Raw genomic sequence first — 24,876 nt, 5'->3', positions numbered from 1 at the left:
ATGTTCTTTGGAAAGATGAGTCTAAAATTGAATTATTTGTACACCAGAACAGAGGACATGTTTGGTGCACACCAAATACAGCATTCCAGGAAAAGAACCTCATACCAACTGTGAAGCATGGAGGTGGAAGTGTCATGGTTTGGGGATGCTTTGCTGCAGCAGAACCTGGCCAGCTCACCATCATAGAATCTATCATGAGTTCTACAGTGTACCAGCGGGTGCTTGAGGAACATGTGAGACCATCTGTAAAAAAATTAAAGCTGAAGCGGAACTGGACCCTGCAACAAGACAATGACCCAAAACATACCAGTAAATCCACCAAGGACTGGCTGAAAACTAAGAAGTGGAGAGTCCTGGAATGGCCCAGTCAAAGCCCAGATCTTAATCCCATTGAGATGCTGTGGGGTGACTTGAAACGGGCTGTACATGCAAGAAACCCCTCAAACATCTCACAGGTTAAAGAATTCTGCGTTGAGGAGTGGGGCAAACTTTCCTCAGACCGATGTCAGAGACTGGTAGATGGTTACAAGAAGCGTCTCACTGAAGTTATTCCAGCCAAAGGGGGTAACACTAGGTATTAGGGTGTCCTAACTTTTTCCTCAGTTAGAATATGCATTTATGTTGATGTCTTTTGTTTAATGAGTAAAACAAGGTACATTTTTGTTGTTTACCTGCAATTAGATCACTTTCTTTTCCAGAGATAAATAAAAACAAGATTAGACATCGATATGTGATAATTTCTTAATGAATAACTGAATATTTAACGGGGTGTCCTAATTTTTTCACATGACTGTATGTGCACACAGTGTTGATGATGTCAGAGGTACATGCACACAGTGTGGATGATGTCACAGGTGTGTGCACACAGGGGCACCTGCACGGAGACGCAGCCCTGCAGTTTGAGCTGAAGCTGGATCATGTCCAGCTCTGGGCTGGAGCACAGCTTCTGGAGCTCGCTGGTGCGGTCCCTCATCTCGTCGATGGCCACATCGATGGGCTTCAGCTCCACCTGCTTCTCCCCGACAACCTCCACCCTCTTCTTCACGTAGGGGAATGTGTTGGCAGCTGTGGAGGGGGGAGGTTCTCTGTGAGGCAGCTGCGACAAACCTTTATTGTTTATTTCCATGTATCATCTAAAGCGTTTTATGAAACTAGTTTCAGTGAAAACAGCTGTAGGCTTAAATACGTTTAAACAGTATTTCGTCTTTCCTTGTTTTAGCACTCTTCTATCCATTTACATTCAGTTTTTTTAGTTTTTAGATTTATTTTGCACTATTTAAAGAAATGCAACAATAACAAATAATAAACAGGAAGAGGCAGAAAGCCCAGTGGGCTTATTTGAAGCCTCCACCTAAAGATTGTTGAAATAGCAGTGTTATAAGGAACACAAAAAAGAACATACAGAAAAATAATATAACTACATAAAGTGATGGCAAACTAATAATAACAAAATATATATCAACAACAGTAATATCAAAATAAAAGTAAAAAATGTAAGAGTGAGATTTGTATTCTAGGTGCAAGATATGTCCATAGCCTACCGTTGGTGCACGTGAGTGCGTGTATGTAAGTGCGTGCGTATGTTTGCATGCATGAGAAATATTGATGTATACATCTGTATTGACTCCTAGAGCAATAGCAATGACAAGTCAGAGACATGTATCATTATGATTGTCACTATGGGTGAAACAAACATGGGATACATACGTTTCCAATACAATTAAAGCATTGGCAGACACATTTATCCAGAGCCACACCTCACACAGCTGACATGGGTTGCCTACAATCCAGTTGTACACGTGGATACGTATTTAGGGAATATACGTAAGTATGTTCCTCAAGGGCACAATCAAAGTTCCCCGCCCAGAACTGGAACCTACAACCCCAAACGGTGAGAATGGCCCTCCTCCAACAGCTGGCCATTAGAGATGAGGTGGTGTCTGCCCTGATCACATTCCCACAGCAAAACGCAGAAACACAGCGCTGTGTAGAACTACTGTTTTAGCTAACCAAGGCTTCTCCCTGGGAAATGGCACTTGTATTACAGTACATTTACCTCATTTGATATACCGTACATCATCGGGAGGTAAACATTTTCTTTGAAACTAAATGGACACACTACAAGGATAGTTTGCATACCTGAATACACCAGGTATTGTATATGTCCCACACGAAACTGAATACTTGTACAGACGCTTTAGATACCTGACTGAAAAACTCCCAGGGTTCAATTCTTCCTTTTTATCGAATCCCCAGCTGGACAGGTGCATTTTGACAAGTCTGTCTTATCTATTTTTGGATGTGTAATGAGTTACCGTGAGTAAGAGTTCATTTTTCTTACCCTTTAGGCAAATCTTGAAATGAGTCAAACTGTCTCACCTCACTGGCATTAGTTTTATGTCTCATTTAGCAAAAAGGTCATTTTCTACTTGAGAGATTACGTCTCATTCCAAGATACTTGCTAAGACAGACGTTTTTTGCAGTGTGGGGCACACGGTACCAGAATGCGGAAAGTCTTCCTTTCTGAGGTGACTGTCCGACAGGGTGCGGTTAGGTGTGATGTAATTTGCGATTGCAGTTGTCTACTCATCCTTCCCTGTTTCTACTTCCTCCCGTGGGTTTGTGGACATTTTTTGGGGGCCTGCCTCCGCTGCCTCATCTAGTTCTCCGTTCCTGTGCACGCAAAAGACCTGTACTCTCACGCAGGCCACACGTGCAAACGCCCAGCCAACAGCTGCCTTCGTACTGCCACAACCCCATTGGCAAATCTTGAAATGAGTCAAAATGTCTCACCTCACTGGCAATAATAATAGAAATAAGAATTTAAGTATAGATACAAGACTAAAATACTTGTTGAGACTGACTCATTTTTTGGTTTCTGCAGAGTACGCTATCTTATCCAGGACCCACGTGGCCTAGGAAGGAAAAAGCCATGCCCATGGGGTTAAGGGCCCCGTCCTTGGAGGTTTGACCCCGCGGCCTTGCTGCTGGACTCACTCGTGAGGACGGTCTTCCTCTTGCACTGCTCCTCCACGCCCCCGTGCTTCTTCCCCGACAGGGTGTATGGCGTCTCGAACACGAAGCGGTGGATGTTATGGCACTTCTCAAAGTCCGTCGTCTTCTCTGCGGCCTCCTTCTCGTCAAAGTAAGGCTTCACAAAGGTGACCTGGATGTGGGCAAACTTGGGATCCAGGTCCTTGGGGTTCACCTGAGTTATGACACAGGAGACAAGGGGCGGTTTATTAGGTTTATTAGGTTTATTTATTAGTTATGCGGGCAGAAATGCGTTATTAATGAGAGAGGTCAGATGCTATGCAGAAAAGCATCTCTGAACACACAAAATGTCAAACCTCTACATTATGTTACATGAATGGCCTTTGGCAGACACTCTTATCCAGAGCAACATACAGTTGATTAGACTAAGCAGGAGACAATCCTCCCCTGGAGCAATGCAGGGTTAAGGGCCTTGCTCAAGGGCCCAACAGCTGTGTGGATCTTACTGTGGCTACACCCTGGATCAAATCACCGACCTTGCGTGTCCCAGTCATGTACCTTAACCACTACGCTGCAGGCTGCCCATTACTCTAAGTGGATAGATCTACAGCAGCAGAAGCAGATTCTAAAAAAATATGTCCAATAAATACCTAATAAAGTGCTCACTGAGTGTTTGTGAATATATTGAAAACATATTAAATAAATAATACATCAGAAAATATGTCTACTGCAAGCAAGACATGTCACGAATGTTTCGTAACATTAAAGTATTATGCAAAGTTTAAAGTATGTTTAAAGTATTAAACTCTGAAATATTATCCTCGAAGACAGACAGTTTATTAAATGTGTTAAAAGTGATGACCTTGTTGGAGTCCTGAATGATCTTGATGTTCTCGGCTCCAAACTTGTCCCCGTAGAGACCGAGAAGACGATGAGAGATTTCTGACAGACCGGTCAGTTTTGGCTCCTTGTAGATATACTCCTTCCCATCTTCCTCCTCAAAGAAGCCCTGCAAGTAGATATCAGTTCCACAGAAACTTGCACAAAGCAGCCAGCCAATTCAACAGAAGACTGGAAGAACTTCCCACAAACTGATTTCTGTCAAATTTAATTATTATAAGTCTTGGAAAGATTGGATGCTATTTTTCATGACTGCGGTACGTTTTTGTTCAGCAGAGATTCCTGTTAATAGGTTGAGCCAGTTGGCGATAGATAGTTTTGTTCCATCATTCCAACTGCTGAACGCCTAGATGTAATGATCTCAAAAGAAGTGTAATATGTACAGTAAATAATGCAGTGTTAGCAGATGTTTTGGAAAGCACTTTGTTCTGTTTCTCCTGGGGAGCGTCCCTCTATTACATCTGCTGCTTATATCTGCTAAGTACTGGAAACCACACACAAACACACACATACAAGCACACACCCAACATGAACACCGCTTTCCTTGCTCCAACACCCACACACACACACACACACACATGTACACACATACAAGCACACACCCAACATGAACGCCACTTTCCTTGCTCCAACATGCACACACACACACACGCATGCACACACAGCGCGGTTAGTTATTGTGTCAGCTCACACCCACGCACATGCAGAGTGATTAACTCCCAGCCACACGCACACTGGGTAACAAAGTCAGGAGGAGGAGTGTGTGTGTGTGTCTGTGTGTGTATGTGAGCGTGTCGGAGACACCCACCTGTCCGTAGAAGGCCACCCTGAAGTAGGTTCCCAGAAGCCTCCGACCGGACCGCATCACCTCCAGGACCTTGCTGTAAGCCCGGTGCAGCGTGTCATACAGCCGACTCAGCTTCTACACAGGAGACAGGACAGGAGGCCTTCGGTGAAAACACGTCTTCAAGGACACGGACACTCAAGCACGTGATTGTTTAAACATCTGTGCTTAACCCTTGTGTAGTCTTAACCTTCCGTATACTCCCCTTGTCCTAAGGGTGAAAGATGACCCGCCTTCAGTAAAGCTCTAAAATAAAGCAGCTTAATTGAATTTCTATTTTTCAAATCTATTTTGCATGAAGAAACAATCTGTCACTCATCACAAACTCAAATTACAAGTTCATAAAAGATAGTTCAGGGGGTTTTCTCTGCTGTTAAACATAGTGGTAAAACAACACTGTTTCAAAAAAAGCATTTTTTTATGTATATGGAAGCATTTTCAAATACACTGGTTCCTTTTTTATTAGAAGGGCGTTCTGAGCCTCGAACGCCTCACCTCGAACTCGTGGCGTTTCTCGTAGACGGGGGCGATGAGCTTTGCGACGTGAGTGATCAGCTCGTATCTCTCCGCCTTCCACAACCCGTCCACACACAGCTCCAGATGCTCCACCAGAACCTCCTGTGTCACAGAGCGTCATTAAGGTTTACTTACACTGGAGGCACCGAGAGCATCACAACCCCACCACAGTAAAGGCTTACTTACACTGGAGGCATCGAGAGCATCACAACCCCACCACAGTAAAGGCTTACTTACACTGTAGGCATCGAGAGCATCACAACCCCACCACAGTAAAGCTTCACTAACAATGTAGGCATTGGGCAGGTGCCCTTGTCCAGAATGATGCTTGCACATGCACTCTGTGTATATATCATATTTATACAGCTGGACATTTACGAGAGACATTTAGGTTAAAGCTGCAGTTGGTAACCGTACACTATTTCTTTTTCAAGATATCGGGGAATGGTCATGATGAATTGGTAGCAGTCATAAAAAGCTGTTGTGAGAGAAATCTAGCACTATACATTGTGGGTATATCCTCAAATTATGTGTTCCCTGGTTTCTGAAAACAAATCAGCCAACATTCTGTTTTCAAAACCGAAACGTGAATCAATCAAAGTTCACATCCTGAACCAATCAACAATGAGATCAACCTTGTGTCTTCACATAACAGTACGCAATGTGTTAACTAGATGTGGCGAGAGTGACAGAAAGAGTTTTGGATAAACAAACTACTCTTGCTTGGCCAGTGCGATCTACTGCTGAACATAATAAAATTTGATAGAGCTTGCTCTATAAGCAGAGTAAATATCAGAGCAGAATTCAGAGCGAGTTGTACCTTGTACCAATTGTACCTTCAATGAATTTAGTCACTGAAGACGCTTGGTAGCTATTTCTGATAACGTTGCTTCATTAGGCGGATAGTTTCTGAAAGAAAGAAATGTTTGCCAACGTTATCTGCGTGTTAGCTAAAGTTAGATAGTTTAGCTAGGCTAGCTAAGTAAGCTAACGTTACCCATCAGATAGAAAATGTTAACAGCTATAGAGGAGTTGCAGCTAGTAATGTTGATGTGGAGGAGTGGGGGGGGGGGGGGCATATTTCTTTTTTGGCCAGTGACCATGGGTGCTTTTCATTTTCAAGATGTCTTCACAAGATTAGGACCGTTACCAACTGCAGCTTCACAGTAAGTAGCTTGGTTCAAGAGTAAAACCGCAGTGCTGTCGAAAACTACCATGGGTTTCAGTTGCACACCCAGTTCCCTAAACATCACATTTCGCTGGCTCACCATACACTACACAGAACATTCGACGGTGTTATCCCAGTTCTTAAATAATTTCAATTGGGGTCATTTATTTTCCTTTTTCTTTCAGATTTCTTTAATTAAAATAAAATGGTAAGCCATCAGGAGATGTTATCAGTAAATCAATGATACAGTAGATGCCTAAAGCATTTTCTGTGACTCTTATCAATAAGGACTAGGTGAACGTTGTTGACATAATCATATGCCACAATCACTAGCTGGCATATCTAACTATCTAACCATGATGTTGTTTTTTTTCATTGTCTGGTGATGGCTGGACATGTGAATCCCAAGTCCCAATCACCCGAAGACAAGGGCAACACTGTTATTGTGAATTTGAGAGGGTTGTCATGGTTACCTGCTACAAGGCCTTCGCTTCACCACACCCCACTGCGGTTCACAGTAGCCAAGCTACACCCACGACACATGCACTCCGACAATACTCCCTCCAAGGCTCCCAAATCCTCTCAAATTACACCCCAATCCTTCTAGCATGCATGGTGACATAATTCACATATGCTACAACAAACACTCAACTATTGTGGAAATTCAACAACATGTAAGGGTGACTGTCACATATCTCCAGCGTGTGAGCAGAATTGGGGCTTAACCACCCTGACGTTAAATCCAGCTATGACCAGCTTGAAATGACCAGCTACTAGCTGCTTCACTACATAGTTTGAGCTGGTTAAACCATGTTGAGTATGGAGCTGGTCTGAACTGGTCAATCAGCTACCAGCTGTTTCAAAACCTTGCGTGAGCTGTGTTTTTTCAGCAGGGAAGTAATAAGTAATATTATGGGTAAAAAAATGAAATAAATAAATTTTTCTTTTTTTTTTTTCCTTTTTCTCCCAATTTAGTAGCCAATTGTACCCTCCTCTAATTCAATTCAAGTTAGTGTTAGCACCGTCTACACCCCGCCCCTTGGTGGGCCGAGGAAGAGCGACACGCCTTCTTCAAGATCTCTCTAATCGTGTCCGTGGTTCCAAGGAGTCCGAGGCGCTTATTGTACGGCGATCAGCTAGCCCTGCCAAGACCCTCCCTCTGGAGCGGCGAGCCAATTAATGCCGATCCAAATGAGCCGGCCAAACTTTTGGCAGGACCGGGAATCGAACCCCGGCCCCTTGTGTGCAACATACTATTGGGTTTTGAGGCCCCCGTGCTGTCTGTGTTTTACGGAGCCTGGATATCCCGTAAAGGGGCTGTATCACCACACCTCGCTGTAGTACACGTCCTGCAAGCCTGTGTCCTCCTTCATGGCCGCCTCCTCGTCAATGTTCAGTGTGATCTTCTTAAAAGCCACCAGGCCGCTGGGAAACATTTCTGGGAACGCAGCAACAACAACATAAACACTGGTTGGACTCCATCCAAATGAAATGGGGATTGCAAAACACCAGAACATTTTGCCAAGTGGTGACTCAAATACCGAGCAGTAACGCAAATAAAAATAAAAAACTAAGCTTAAAAAGAAAATGCGGACATGTAAACATTGTTCACAGGCTCAACTGTTTCCAGCTCTGGTTTTCTAAGCCCACAGGACCCACTGCACCAGCCTACAGACCAGTGTTTAATAGTTCACTGAAACATCTAAGATAATGTAACATAACGACAAGAACAGGCCATTCAACTCAGCAATGCTCGCCATTTCCTACCACTAAAGTATAACAACTTTAATTGACCGAAAAGCTAAAAGGTTTCTAGCACTGTATCAAGCCTGGTCTGGAAAACCCCCAGTGTTCCTGCCTCCACTACATGTCCTGGCAAGCAATTCCACACAGTGACCACTCTCTGTGTGAAAAAATTCTCATTCATGCCTTCTCGTTCTGCTAACTGAGCTCACGCTAAGGAATCACCTGTAGATAACCAGGTAGCTAAATGATTGACATGGATCATTAAATGACTTCACGTGCAGTTACACCATGAGACTGAGACACAAAATGATCACTACGTTCATATAAACAGCGCATAAATTTGTTTTATGTACACAGTTTTGTTTGGCTCCTTGGCACCCAAACAGAATGTGAATTGCTACTGAAGGGATAAGCTAAGCAGACCAACCAGATGGCTGTCTGATACCCGGCCTCCACTGGAAGCCTAGCAGCCGAATCCATGAGCACACACACACACACACACACACACACACACACATGCTCCTCGTTTGGTTATAGATTTGCATACCCAGGCCTGTGAGACGGCACACTGGTATCTGTGTAACTTCCCCCGCCCCCCAGACCCAGGGTGAGAACGCCGGCCTTCGTGAGAGGTCGCAGTGAAAGCACAACTCATTTGCGTGCGACCCTTACCTTGTCGTTGCCAAGAGATTGTGTTGTGCTCTATGCGCGTCTATACCTATCCTTGCCTTGAGATTGTGTTGTGCATATGCGCGTCTATACCTATCCTTACCTAGAGATTATGTTGTGCACTATGTAATCCCTACCTTGTCGTTGTCTAGAGATTGTGTTGTGCATATGCGCGTCTATACCTATCCTTGCCTAGAGATTATGTTGTGCACTATGTAATCCCTAACTTGTCGTTGTCTAGAGATTGTGTTGTTGCTCTATGCCCTTATTTACCTCTCCTTGCCTAGAGATTGTGATGAATTGCAGAATGTGTGATGTCAGTTTAAACAGAGGCAGACGGTAACAGCACACTGAGAGGGTGATTGGTGATTTCGCTGGAAGTGAAGAAGAAGTGCTTACTCTTCCTGTACAGATACTCCGCCACCAGCGCTGCCACATGGACATAACACATGGCTGCCTGCAAAGAGAGAGAGCGACACACACACACACACACACACACACACACACACATGCAAACATATACACAGACATACACACACACACACACACACACACACGTGCACACATATACACAGACATACACACACACACACACACGCACACATATACACAGACATACACACACACGTGCACACATATACACAGACATACACACACACACACACACACAAACGAAAATGCACACACGTGTGCGCACACACATGCACACACACACACACACACACGCATGCATGCATGGACACACACACGCAAACATGTGCACACACACAAACACACGCACGCACACACACAAAAAAAACACGTGCGCATTTACACAAACACACACACAGGCACGCATGCACACACACGCAAATACACACAAAGGCACGCGCGCACACACACACAAAGGCACGCACGCACAAACACACACACACATGCGCACACACACATACACGCACACACACATGCACACACACACACACACACACACACACACACACACACACACAGTTTAATGTCTATTCCCACCCAACAGTAAGTCTCTCAGCACATGACACATGAGCAGTCTTATCTATGGTCTCATCGTTCCCATTTTCTTACACAACTTCCTAAAAAGGGGAAGTTTTTCTGAAACCTCATTCCTCTGTCATCTTCACTGAAAAGCACTATCGTCTGCTGTGACATGTGGCTGTGTACACAGCCTCTAACGACAACTGGTGGTCAATTGCCATTAACTTTTTGAGTTGACATAAAAACAAATGTAATTCAAATTAGAAAGAATAAACCAGGAGATCAGCAGTTTCTGAGATACTCAAAACGCACCACCAACAATCATTTCATGGGCATCACATTTCTTCCCTATTCTGATGTTTGGTCTAACTGAACCTCTTGACCATGTCTGAATGCTTCTATGCATCAAGTTGCTGCCACATGATTTGCTGATTAGATATTTGCATGAACAGGTGTACCTTATAAAACCACGGGGCCCATCAATGTACTGCAACCCAGCAGGCGTGGTTGGTTTCTCATGAGGGAAAGTACCAGCAAACAGAAGCCTGTTACCTTTTAGCAGGTGTAACAAGTGAGAAATTGCCTGAGTCCGAGATGGGATTTGAACCCCGGCCTCTCACTTGTCCAAATATTTGTTGAACGAATTCGTTACCAGTCAGCTAAAGACGAACTCGCCCCTAGCCAAGGTCAACAACGTTCTTTTGAATTTGAGGGTTACGTCATCGGGGAGTGTTGTCACGATAACCAGCTACCAGCCTTCGCTTTCACTGCACTTCACCATGCTTATTGCGAACTAGCTGAGCTAACCATGCTACACAGGCATCTGTTAAAGGTTAGACAATGAATACGGAAACACAAAGGATGGAACACATTTGTGGTATGTTCCTAAACCTGGTGTTAATATCTTTCTCAACAAATGCAGTGCATGCTGGGCTGGGTTTCATCTAATACCAATGGCACTATATGCATGGGCTTCCACGGAAAAACACATGTAAGTGACCATTGTAATTGTTATATAAACCCATTTAATAATGAGTCACTGGACAGATGTTGTGCAGAACTAAAATGGTGCCTTCCTGCAGAAACTGCCCCTGAACAATGTCATCTTCCTCTATGATGTCTGAGTCTGAATGTTTACTCCCCTGTCTGCGCGCTCCACTATTAGGGTGTTTACGGTAGTCCAACCTTCCTTCCAATCTTGCATTCCTTACTTCCTGCTTTCTCTCCATTTCATGTTTGTAGATAGCACTAATATTCTAATCCAAACTAACATAGAATTTGTACAGTACTAATTATACTAACACACTAATATGTTCGTCAAACTAGCAAACTAACATTCACTAGTTTTGGGTATTTGTAATTTAAACCACGTAACTAACTTACTAACGCATCTCCAGTTTCAATTCTGTTCTGTAACTTCGCCTCCCTATTCTATCATTAATTACTTGCTTAGTTTCAGCGAAGTATTCGCACCTGTCTCTCCATATCTTTACATCTGCTGATTCTAAGCAATTGTCTACTCCCTAGTCCGGAGCCGATTTTTATTACATGTGTGTCTTTGTGAATCCAGTCCACGTTTTCGTCTCCCCCTCGTCATTGAGCCATTACCCTTTCATGTGTCTGACCTGATGTTCATTTGTTAGACCGCCCTCTCTCCCATACCCCGCCTAGTTTGTCTCATTCCCCTGTGTATTTACACCTGTCCTTTTCAGTTGCACCTTGCTAGTTTGTCTTGTCCTGTTTCTGATTCTCGAGCCCTTTTCTTCCGTCCCCCTGTTCCAGCTTCCTTGTTCCCGAGCCCTAGTTCCCGAGCCCTAGTTCCCGAGCCCTTTTGACATCCCGTCTTGTTGTATTTATTTTTGTTTCTGTATTCCCGTTAATGACCCTGCCGGCTTCCCTGGACTCTTCTTTGGTTTTTGTGGACATCTGTACCTCTGCCTTGTTTGGACTGACCCCCCGGTTTTTGAACTTTGCGTGTTTTGTGATTACGCTCTGTCTGCCCCAGTAAACAAGCGATTTTCCACGCCCCAGTGTCTGCTTCTGGTTCCTCTGCTCCGCGTTAAGTGACACATGTGGCAGCAACAAAATGTATGAAAGCATGCAGATGGGATCAAGCAGTTCAGCTGTATTTCAGACCAAATGACGGAATGGTGAAGAAATGTGATCTAAGTGACTTTGACCGTGGAAAGATTGTTGGTGCCAAACAGGGTGGATTGAGTGTCTCAGAACGGCTAATCTCTCGGGTTTTTTTAACACACAACAGTCTCTGTAGTTTGCAAATAATTGTGAGACAAACAAAAAACATCCAGTGAGCAACATTCCTGCTGGCAAAAGCACCTTGTTAATGAGAGAGGTCCGAGGTGAAGGGGCAGACTGGTCAAAACTGACAGGAAGGTGACAGTAATGCAAATAACCATGCATTACAACAGTTAGTGGTAAGCGGAAGAGCACCTCTCATAAAATGCTCACTGAGGGTATATTCATGGTGCTTTTATTGTTTTTCTCTGAGAGTTTACTACTGCCAGGGTTAATTTGAAATCTTTTTTCTTACTTCAGTTTGTTACACCTATAATTCTAAGTTTTTTTCTGTTTTCTCAATTTTAGGCTTATTCAAATGAACTTTTTCAATTGAAAAACCTAAAAAATATACGTAGGTGTAACAAACTGAATTAAAATTGTATATGTTTATCCGCTGAAACTTGTCAGTGTATCCTCCTAAGACAATTCCATTTCCAGGAAGAGCGATGACAAGACCAAACACGCGAAACAAACAGGGCCATTTCAAGCAGGGCCTGTAGATATTCACTCTGGCGTAAGCACAGTCATCTGCGTTTCAGAGTCATCACCCGCTGTTAAATTTGTCACATGCACGTAGTGTTTGCAATAATCGGTGTATTTCCTATGCATTTAACTTCTGTTTATAGGCGAGCACTACATGTGTTAGTAAATCATCAGTAATGTGATTAAGTAATTCAATTCAAACAGTAATTTCAAAAGTTAAAAATCAGTAATATGCTTCATGCTTTTCTTATTAAAAATGGAACAAAAGTAGTACTTTTTTCCACGCTATGACTGGAAGACCGACTAGAAAAATATAATTTTTCATGATAACAGGACCCATGTGCCATAGCAGAGTTTTATCCTATATATATATATATATATATATAAATATATATATATAATATATATTATATATTGTATATTATTGGCATTTGGCAGACGCTCTTATCCAGAGCGACATACAGTTGATTAGACTAAGCAGGAGACAATCCTCCCCTGGAGCAATGCAGGGTTAAAGGCCTAGCTCAAGGGCCCAACGGCTGTGCGGATCTTATTGTGGCTACCACCGACCTTGCGTGTCCCAGGTCGCCCCTATCCTCAGGAGGCTATGACAAATACATGCCCTTCAAAATGGGGAAAGCCCTGACCATGCGGCACAACGACTGGAGCGAACAACAGGGCGAACCGCCAAAAACCGCCAAGCCTCACCGCCCTATCGCAACGAAATGCCCGCCAGAGCACTGGCTGCAGCCCAGTGAAAATACTGCGCAAGCGTACTGTAGAAATTAGATTCAGAGATATCATGGGAATGTAGATTTTCATAATGCTCTCTAAGGCCTCCTTTTCCAGGAAGGCATTCCCATTACTTGGCAGGCCATCTCTGTGTGAGTCACAACTGCCAATCATCTGGCAGGAGATTGTGGAGACAGGCAGCAGGCCTGTTGTGTTCCTGAGTTCTGTCTGGTAGTTTATCACTGCTTAGTATTGTTATTTTTGTAATTAATTATTTTTCATATTCATGTCTGAGTCTGAATGTTTACGAGCATTAATATACTAATCCCAACTAACATAGAATTTGTACGGTACTAATTATACTAACACACTAATATGTTCGTCAAACTAACAAACTAACATTCCCTAGTTTTGGGTATTTGTAATTTAAATCGCGTAACCACTTACCAACGCATCTCCAGTTTCAATTCTGTTCTGTAACTCCACCTCTCTATTCTAGGTATTCTCTCTATTCTCTATTCCGGGTATGGTATCACTACCCTTTCATGTGTCTCACCTGATGTTTATTTGTTAGACCGCCCTCACTCCCATGCCCCGCCTAGTTTGTCTCATTCCCCTGTGTATTTATACCTGCCCTTTTCAGTTGCACCTTGCTAGTTCGACTTGTCCTGTTTTTGAGTCCCAAACCTTTCATTCCTTCCCCCTGTTCTAGCCCCCCTTATTCCCGAGTCCCTGTTTCCTAAGCCCTTGCCCTTGTGGAATTTTGTCCTGGTTTTTTCCTTTTGGTTTTGTTTTATATCTGGATTCCTGTTGATGATCCCTGCCTGCTTCCCTGGACTCTTCTTTGGTTTTTGTGGATATCTGTACCTCTGCCCTGTGTGGATTGACCCCCTGGTTTTTGATCTTGGCCTGTTTTTGATTTCTTTTGATTTTGAAGTCTGCCCCTTCATCTGATTTTGAAGTCTGCCCCCCCCCCACCATGACAAGGCCTGTAGCGTAGTGGTTAAGGTACATGACGGGGACCCGCAAGGTTGGTGGTTCTAATAACCACAATAAGACCCGCACAGCCGATGGGCCCTTGAGCAAGGCCCTTAACCCTGCATTGCTCCAGGAGGATAGTCTCCTGCTTAGTCTAATCAACTGTGCGTCGCTCTGGATAAGAGCGTCTGCCAAATGCCATTAACGTAATGTAATGTAATGTAAAAAGGTGCTGCTGTTTGAAGGCCTTTCCTGTGTAAAAAGACCACACACGCTGCTCCCGTTTACTATACACACAGAGTTTAGACCGGACCTGATGAAGACCTGAGGGTGGATGTGATTTGGTTACGCTCTGTCTGGCCCTTGTATATGTTGTTGTATATGCCTGCTGTCTATATCAACAAAGGAGAGCATTGGTAGAGCAATGTGCAGGACCTTCTTTCTTTTTACACTTGAACTCCCCTATAACTCCAGCTTACTTATTGGTAATAAGACCACTTTATTAAGTAGACCTGTACACCAGCTAGTTAATGCAAATATCTAAGAGACCATGGACAGACAGGGTGAGTGTATATCAGGTTGTCTAACGTTATATAGCTATAACGGGCTCCTCTATCTAATCAACTCTTCTTAGCCAGAAAAACACATACAATAGACCAATGGCAACAAGCAACAGGAATATGGCCAAGCCAAGAATTGTCTGGTCCTAATTTTGAGGGCTGGTGAAATATGTATACACATGTGGTTGTTTGCACTGACCATGCCAGTGTAGCAATAGCTTTTCAAAAACGCCAACCATTTCCTCTCAATTGCATCATTCTGAGGAAATTGAGAAATTACCCTTCGACCACATCCTCTATATTTCTGCATCAAGGGAGGGCACATCTGCTGGGTAAATTCGGGATTTTTGGCATGCAAATGGAGGCTTGATTACTAAACCCACCACAAAGGATGGAGGAGGTGGGAGAATTAAACAGTGGGTTGGACCGCAGACAACGTTTTCACTTAGACAGTCAGAGAGTCTATGGAAGGAGATATGCAATGACTCCAAAAATGTATTGGCCATTACGTTAGGCACTTCACGATATCACGAAGGACCTGGATCCAATAGCTTGAAGCCTGGTAATGAAATGGAACTCCACCCATTCAATCCCCACATAGGAAGAGATGGAAATTGACTGATATTGAATTGCAACTGATTTCCCTCCAGTTGCTGATTCCTGATACATACAATAATAACCCAATACTCTCACAGATTCTTATACTTGAAGTCAGTTGAGGTCCCATATACCGTATAATAATACTGTGTGCAACCACTGGACAGCATTTTATGAAGTAATAGTTTTTTCCCCAGCCGCCCTCCGGAGCTCACCTCGGAGTAGTCTCCGTTCTTCAGGTGGGCGCGCGCCATGCTGTCCAGCCAGGTGCGGCGGAGCTCGGGGGTGCTGGCGTAGGAGCGCGCCAGGCTGTACTGCAGGTCAAGCAGCATCTCGGGGTCCCGGTCGTGCTCCCGCATCTGCGCAGTGGCCATCAGGACCGTCCGGATGCGCATGGTCAGGCTCTTCACCTCCGCCGGGAACGCAGTCATCTGCACAACCACAGGAGGCCTGGTGTGACCCTATTCACAAGCTGCACACATGCAAGCACCCATACACACGCACACAAACACACACATACACCCATACACGCGCACACAAACACACACATACACCCATACACGCGCACACAAACACACACATACACACACCCATACACATGCACACACACGCACACACACATGAACACACACACAGACACACACACGCACACACACACACACCCATACACACGCACACAAACACACACACACACACACACCTGAACACACACACAGACACACACACCCATACACACGCACACAAACACACACATGCACACACACACACAAGCACACACACACACACTCATACACACACACATGCACACACACACACGCAGATACACACACCCATACACATACACACACACACATACATACACACCCATACACACACACACACACACATACACACACGCAGACACACACACATACACACATACATACACACACTCACACACACACACAAACCCACACACACTCACACTCATATACACACACATGCACACACACACACGCACACACACACCCATACACACACACACACACACACACGCAGACGCACACACCCATACACACACACACACACATACACACACTCACACACACACACACAAGCCCACACACACTCACACTCATATACACACACACACACACACACACACACACAGGCACACACATATATGTAACACAAGTGGGGAATTTGGTTTCAAAGCAAAACTGACCCTAGTCACACACTGCACACACGCATACACACAACTCACATGCACATGTATGGATGTAAATTAATTTAAAGTAAAAGTGTTTCGAATTTGCGCTGTGTCCCCAGACTCAGTTGACCCATCACCGTGAATAGCACTTCATAACCGCTATGTAACTTCCTCCTGGGCACTACATGAACACTTCATACTACATAGAGATTCATACATGCTTATGTTAATAACCATAAGTGCATTTTTCTGACATAGGCATTTATAAATGTTTACGAAGTGCTAATTAAGGATCTATGCGCTGCACATGAAGGTGTTATGAACCTGTAATGAACTACCATTCGTACAGAGCGTAACCAGAGAGACGGTCAGTGTGGGGTGACGCAGGCTGTGTGTTTTTGCGCTCGCAGGGTGGAGGGACGCGTACCTTCATGGCCTTGTCACTGTTGGCGAAGTTGTTGATGATGGAGAGGGACTCCTGGAACCGCGAGCTGCCAGTGAGCACCACGTCCGCGATGAGCTGGCTGACGGCGATGATGATCTGCAGCCGAAGGGAAAGAGGCTGCTGGGACTCCCGCGCGGCTTACGCAACATTCGCTGGCTCACTCGCTTACCGGTCTGGCTTTTAGGAACGCAGAGAGCGCGTGAGAGAAATGGCATAAAAATAGAACAGGAAAGGTGGCACATCCTGTTAGGGAGCACGAGCCCTGTGGTCCGACTGCAGCCATCAGGCCCACAGAGCCGGGCCCGTTACCGAAGGCCCCAGGCAGGGGGGCCTGGAGGGAGCCCCACGGTCTGGGTTAGAACCCGGATCAAGCCGGTCAGTCGGCCCGGCGTTCATATGGCCCGGCGGTTAGGCGCCAGTGGTCTGCATGCCAGCTGTATATGAGCGGTCTTCCTCTGATTCCGCTCTGCCGATGGCGGATAATTATCCGTGCGTGTGTCGGTGTGTGTGCGTGTGTGTGTGTGTTTGTGCGTGTGTGTGTGTGCAATAATCTCAATGTGACTCTTCCAAGTCAAATAAAGGTTTGTGTATACAGAAACAGCTGGCTGAGGTATGTGTGGGTGTGAATGCACTCTGGTGTAAGTGCTTCGTCTGCAGTGGGGTTCACCCATGAACGTTGTCCCAAATTAGGGTGGGACATACACAGCCCTGCGTTGGGCGTCAAATAATTATTTTTAAATAAAAAAGTAACACACAATCCCTGCTGGTCAATGTGGTGTCCGCTGCCTTTATTATTGCTGGGTCTGAGGATATATGCTCTATGTAAAATATTACTTTAAATATTAATGTTTATCAGGGATTCCTGGAAAACACAAGCAGTATCCATAGCGCTCTCTGTCCAAATGCGCTAAAATATCACCCCACTGGAGCCAAACAAAAAGGGGGGGTTACAAACAACCCCAGGAGAAAGGCAACATGTTGCGGCAAGAGAATTCCTGCAGGATGCATCTTTTGCCGTTTTGGTTGTGTCGTCAGTGTGTTTGGTGTTAGCTGCAATAAAACAGGCTGTGTGTTTGGCGTTAGCTGCAATAAAACAGGCTACCAGATGGCGATAAACAGAAAAGGAATGAGATCATTCCCACATTTCATCTCTAAGTAATTCAAGTGTTTTTCCCAACAAACGCCTGGCAATTGACATACGGATAGCATATGCTTCAAACTTTAGGACATTTTAGCATTTTTGTTTCCCTTAAATAATTTCTTCATATATTATTTAAGTTTTAGTGTTTGAGCGATCGCTGCAGACAGCTTTTATGTGCGACAAAGGATGTTTAAATCTTAATATAAACACTGAATCAGAACAGAAATAATAAAAAGGAACGTGAGTTATCCCTAGCGCCACGGCGACGCTAGGCTAATCTCGGGTGTGCAGGAAGAGGCCCGGCCGAGCTCTGACCTGGAGGTGCGTGCGCAGAAAGGTCTTCCTCTTGGTGTACTCGAAGTTGTTCCTCATCAGCAGGTAGAGCAGGGCGGAGGCCTCGCCACGCAGCGCCCCCAGTTTGGACACGCAGCACTTCAGCACCTCGTAGCATATGGCGGCGCACAGCGTCACGCGCCCCTTGAACAGCACCGACGGGAACTGCCGGGAAGCCGAGGCACAGAGTCACCACAGGTGCCCAGCGCGTCTCACACATCACTCCACTGAAACGCTGGATGGGCCGCGTTCGTACAGCCACTCTGAAAATCTCTGATCATTTCACACATCACTCCAATGACTGAAACGCTCGATGGGCGTGTTCGTACAGCCACTCTGAAAATCTCTGATTTCACAGGGACGAATAGCCACCACATCTCACACATCACTGGACTGAAACGCTCGATGGGCGCGTTCGTACAGCCACTCTGAAAATCTCTGATCATTTCACACATCACTCCAATGACTGAAACGCCCGATGGGCTCGTTCGTACAGCCACTCAGAAAATCTCTGATCATTTCACACATCACTCCAATGACTGAAACGCTGGATGGGCGCGTTCGTACAGCCACTCTGAAATTCTCTGATCATTTCACACATCGCTCCAATGACTGAAGCGCTGGATGGGCGCGTTGGTACAGCCACTCAGAAAATCTCTGATTTCACAGGGACGAATAGCCACCACATCTCACGCATCACTGGACCGAAACGCTCGATGGCCGCGTTCGTATAGCCTAGATTTCATAGAGCGCACAGACACATTTTTTAGATTGGAACGATCAGACGTCTCTTTGGCCGGGGCATCCAGCGGAGTGCTACCAGGGCGTGGTGCTCCGAAAGGCAGAGCTCCGATCGCCCTGAATTGCCAAACGACCGGGGAGCCCTGGCGCTCTGTGAGCTAATAAAACGAACACACCCAGAGGGTGTGAAACAGGAACCGTGGCACACGTCACACTCCTGGACTTCCCCAGCGTGACATCACTGCCCCGCACGACTGACTCGATCTGCACAGCACTCAAACCCAGACAAAGGTACACATCTCATTTGCTGCGGTAGACGAGCCGTCCTCCGCAGTCACCTTGGTAATGAAGGCTCTCAGGGCGGCGAAGACGTGCTTGAGCGCACCCTCTGATTGGCCGACCTTCAGGAAGGTCAGGTAGACGTCGAACACCTTCTTCATCAGGGGGTTGTGGCCATCGCTATCCAGCAGCTGACTCTGAGGTGGGCAAACAAGGGAAAGGATGAGCTGGTCAACCAATCAACGAACCAAGCAATTGCTCAATCCACCAATCGACCAACAAAGCAATGACCCAATCCACCAATCAATGAACCAAGCAATGACTCAATCCACAAATCAAAGAACCAAGCAATGGTCCAATCCATCAATCAAAGAACAAAGCGATGGTTCAATCTACCTATCAACAAACAAAGCAATGGCTCAATCCACCGATCGCCAAACCAAGCAATGACCCCATCCACCAATCAACAAAATAAGAATTAACAAATGAATTAACTTGATTATTAATCAATCCATCAAGAAAAAAGCTTGACACTGCCAATTTATGCCAACTATTGAGCCATGTGAATACCGGGAAAATGGAATGGCAACATATTGCAAGTATGTGACGCATGGAGGGCCAGCTGACCTTGAAGCTCTGGGTAAAGAGCGTGATGGAGTCCAGCACGGTCAGACAGACCTCGGTGGTGATGTTTCCCTCCAGCAGAGACTGGTGATTGATCTCTGCTTCTGAGGGTCCCGTACCTGGGCAGCAACAGCAGTGAGGAAGACTGTGAGGGACACGACGGGCCTCCGGTGTCAGCCGTCCCAGTCAGGGGGCTCGGCCCGGGAAGAGTACATGCAACGGTGTGCGGAATGTATTTTCAGAACTCTGCTGGGTTCATGTGCAGTAAATCCTCAAATTGTGTCCGGGATTCTATTTGAAGCCGGGCCTCGGATAATAGCCGGGGGCGTGGCCGTTTCGGACAAATAAAAGCCGGCCCCCAAATACAAGCCGGGGTAATATTGCCTACCAGTACGGCTATCAGTCCATGAGCACTAGAAGACATTGTTTCGATTTAACTAAATAAAAGAGCTCTTCTTAATATTTTATATTGTTGGTCGGTTTAATACTGTTGCCAATGAAAAGTCGTTGTCCTACACCATGGGTCTCCAACACGTTGCTCTCAAGCTACCAGTCGCTTGCCCCCCCCTTCTAAGTAGCTTGCCAAAGGCTGAAGCAGTATACATTTAAACACAATTGTTGCCTACAAATTTAATAAAAAGTAAATCAGGCAAAATTTCAAATCAACTCAATTTAGGCTACTTGGCTACACAATAAGGTTTCCATGTATTTACAGCACAGCGCACGTTCAATGAATGAATGAAAGCGGCTGCCTTGGCTCGCAATAAACAGATGGGTGGAAATCCCGACTACATAAAACTTAACAGTGAACCATCAAATACAATAATCTTTTGATAGCCAACCGGTATGCTGCTCCAAACGAAACGCATGTCTCACAATAAAACGCACTTTAGGAAAAAAGATCCTTAACTTGCTGTTATCTACGCTAATTTTTTATTGCTCATGAAGGCGTGTCTGGCAAGTTGTTATTTTATGGATTCTGGACTTGCATGTGATTTATTGTGTTTGAGAATATTTGCAATCAACTAAGTCTGTTAAACTGACACTATGACTTACCAAACGGTGTTTCCTGATTAGCCTACACTAATTGATTTCTGAACGGTTACAGGAAGTGTTGAACAGTGTTGAAGTGTAGCCTTTTACTTTATTTCTAAAATTCTACAACAGAAGCCTAATAAGAAATAAAGGCCTGCCTTGAATACAAGCCTGCCCCAAATAAAGGCCTGTGCTTTGTGCAAGCCTAAGTAAATAAAAGACCCCGGACACAATTTGAGGATTTACGGTACTCAGTGGTGAGTGCTACATCAGTGTTGGAATGTTCAGTGAAGGAACATTGTGATCACATCTTAAAGTGATTAGTGTGTGTGTGTGTGTGTGTGATCTTAAAGGGTTACGTGAGTACTGGGGGGGCTGGTGGGTCAACAGAGGGGCACGAGCTGCACCTGTATTCAGGGTGAATGAGGTGTCCATGGTACCGAACTGCTGGATTTTCGCCTGCATGAGGCCCATTTTGCTGCGCATGACCGGCATGGTCTGGGACTTCCGGTCTGGAGAGAAGTGCTTAGACACCCAGGGGTCCTGACTCCTACAAACATACACACATGCACATACACACACACACACATGTACACACACGTACGCGCCCAGTTAAAAATGGCTTTTGCTGAGATAATCTTAAAGAGTGACATACTGATACATAAAATGAAAATTGGATTAGCCATGACATGATATCCTTGGTCATTGAATGAGCAAGGACATCAACAAATGTTTAATATTTTTATGTTTTATTATTTTTGCTTAAAGGATAAGTAAATACTCAACAACCTTAGGGTTATTTATGAGCTGAATACACTTGTTATGTCCCATTAAAACGCTTCGATCTTGCCTCGATCCCACAAGACCCAGCCCCATAAATTCACCTTGGCAACCTCTAATTCTCACTCCACACTCCTTTATAGGCACTAATCAAAGGTGACTCTCACCTGCTAATGTTCCTCTTCCCAATATATTTGAATTGTACCAGACATGTTCTGAAAGAGATGAAGACACAGCACACCCACAGCACTTGTAAGTAATCACATCTTGCAAACATAGATGCCTCATCAGATGAGATATATTTGGACCAGGACCAGAAATTGCAGTCAAATGTCCAGTGTTCATTCAACTCCAATGGAGTATGTATGAGTCAAATGGCTGCCATGAATGGCTGCCATGCAATAATATCTATGGCGCCCTCAAAATCAAATCACACTTACTCCAGGACACTGAGGAAGTTCATGACGTCTTGAGGAGGCACTTTGTTCCAGTAGGACAGCAGAGTTTCTGTGGACAGACAAGGTGGGACAATCTTCTCAAACAGGCTGACAAATCAGAGCTCTCTCCTGTCAGAAGTGCTTACGGAGTGAAATTCTGCTACTGAGTGTTTTTAGGTAAGTTTTAGGGGAGGCGAGTATTTACAGACATACTAATGTATGCCATCGGGGAGGGCAATGCTACAGGCGGGTCTCTGTGGGAGAGTTAGCCCCAATATTTCACAATTTAAAAGCAGCTGTAAGCGGCTTCACTGAGAAGTACCAGAGAGTGTAGAACTGAAAGGTTCATTACTAACAACAACAGAAACGAGAGACAAGACTCCTATTGGACAGTTAGTTACAACTAGCACAGGCTTATGTAAGAAGGGTTGAACTGACCTTCTGTCATGGTCCGGACCATGTGCAGGAAACACAGGAGCAGGCCCTTGACCTCGTACAGACCCAGCCGGCCAACAGGGGGCAGTGTGCTCATCGTGGACCCCCGCCTGTTCATCTGGTAGGGGAAGGGGCGAAGACACCATGCCATTGACAACATCATCGCCATCGTCAGAAGCATCTGCACCGTAATCACCATGATCGGCTCCATATGTGCACACAGTGTGTAACAGTAGGCCTATTACAGTATGTGTATTACAGTAGGTCTGCCCGTGTCACAAGTGGCATTATAGTGACATTGGGGCGACATTGGCTCAGGCCATCTCGCAATCGGAGGGTTGCCGGATGAATCCCACGCTGTGCTAAAGTGTCCCTGAGCAAGACCCCTAACCCCCAAATGCTCCTGAAAAGCTGGTTGGTGCCTGGTGTGTTTATGAATGGGTGAATGATAAGCATCGATTGTACAGCGCTTTGGATGAAGGCGCTATATAAATGCCAACCATTTACCATTTACAGTGGGTGTACAATGGTGTGTTACATTGGCATTTACCCCATCCGTGTTTTCTTGAGCTGCTGCCTCCGTAAACAGGGAACTGCGGGAATCCTCCCTCCTCACATGGCCGTTCTGAGCGGAGAAGCCTGCAGGAAGGGGCAACGCAGACGTGAACACAAGGGGGCGCTCTCCCAAAGGCGTGCGCATCAATGCCATACTGCAATACCATTACTTTTGACGAGTAACTAAGCAGAGCCACCATCACAAAGCGGGCGATGTTATCACAGTCACGACGTCAGGTAAGGCGGTATGCCTCAGCCAGCACCGGGAAAAGCAGCATCACAATGACAAATCGCTTCCTCTTATCAAATCAGAGAAAATGGCAGACACCAGCTTGTTCTCCCAGTGGAAATATGCAGATTACTTTCATTTTCAATGTACTATGTACAATGTTCGTAACAACATGAAAAAGAACAACTAACTAAAAAAACTAATACTTGGAGAAGGTACACACTAAGATTAAACTAGAGGATAGAACACTGAGCAGTTTGGTGTTGATATGTGCTATTTTTATTCAATTTAGCAAGTGCCCACAAAGTATGCTGGGCGATGTTGTAAGCCTATTTCGGCTCCTATATCTTCAGATATGTACTCAGTTGAATGAAGACAGCTTTGCCTCAATTTCTACAACAAAGTGCATAAAAAAATAGATTTTTATGCAAATGGAGAAGAAGGCTAGCTAGCTATCTAGTTACCTTCACATTGGATTGTTCTTTGCATCTGTGCCGTGCATTAAAATCATATAACCACACACCTCATTGTGGCTTAGCCCTTACACAAATCATGCATTAATATAATCATTATTATGCACTTTGCCGCTAGCAACTTAAGGCAAGATTGCCAACTTTGATAATGCGGGCAAAGTGTTATGTGATAACAACAGCATATGGAGCGATAAGGTTTTATTGATGCATTGGGTTGCAGTTGATCTCTGTGGGCGAAGGCCAGTCGCTGGAGTGCCTGGATGAGTTCCTCCACTAACACGTGCCAGAACATGTTGCGAAAACAAGCGCCCAAGACAACTGCAGATCAAGCGTCTGACCAATTGAGAATACCAATTTCCTAATTTCCTATTCCACAGGTTTAAAGCCCTGCACTGTGGCACTTGATATTCTGCAGGGTGAGAAGACTTGCTTTTATGGAACGTGCCAACCTACGTTCTAGTCAACCTAGGTTCTAGTGTCCAAAACATTGGCATTTCTTATCACATATGACCACTGGACTACCCGATATGTGAGCTCAATCAAAAGTCGATTTGCTGTTCTCCTGGACTCCAAGGATGTGTCCTCGGCTGCCTTATCCCTGCCCAAATTGGAGGTGGAGGCCAGTAGAGACAATGTTTTGCTCTGCTGACTGTGGAGTGCTGTTCTATTGCTACGAGGCCCTAATGCTACACCCCCAACCTGCCA

At 45.0% G+C, this 24,876-nt stretch overlaps 1 protein-coding gene across 1 annotated transcript in view; it reads right to left on the bottom strand.

Moving 5' to 3' along the window:
* Positions 1 to 24,876, bottom strand: part of dock11 (dedicator of cytokinesis 11) — an 84,118-nt gene that overhangs the window by 14,075 nt on the left and 45,167 nt on the right. Inside the window, 17 exon segments of the mRNA XM_061236062.1 lie at positions 875 to 1,065; positions 2,998 to 3,208; positions 3,857 to 4,003; positions 4,703 to 4,816; positions 5,234 to 5,356; positions 7,754 to 7,860; positions 9,237 to 9,294; positions 15,691 to 15,906; positions 17,092 to 17,205; positions 18,566 to 18,748; positions 19,663 to 19,800; positions 20,231 to 20,346; positions 21,670 to 21,812; positions 22,210 to 22,257; positions 22,483 to 22,549; positions 22,918 to 23,032; positions 23,465 to 23,553. Coding sequence (XP_061092046.1) covers positions 875 to 1,065; positions 2,998 to 3,208; positions 3,857 to 4,003; positions 4,703 to 4,816; positions 5,234 to 5,356; positions 7,754 to 7,860; positions 9,237 to 9,294; positions 15,691 to 15,906; positions 17,092 to 17,205; positions 18,566 to 18,748; positions 19,663 to 19,800; positions 20,231 to 20,346; positions 21,670 to 21,812; positions 22,210 to 22,257; positions 22,483 to 22,549; positions 22,918 to 23,032; positions 23,465 to 23,553 — 2,180 coding nt within the window.

Source organism: Conger conger, chromosome 3, assembly GCF_963514075.1.
Source record: "Conger conger chromosome 3, fConCon1.1, whole genome shotgun sequence".
NCBI lineage: Eukaryota > Metazoa > Chordata > Actinopteri > Anguilliformes > Congridae > Conger > Conger conger.
Note: the sequence above shows the minus strand (reverse complement) of the source record. Positions and strands in the feature narration are given on the sequence as shown.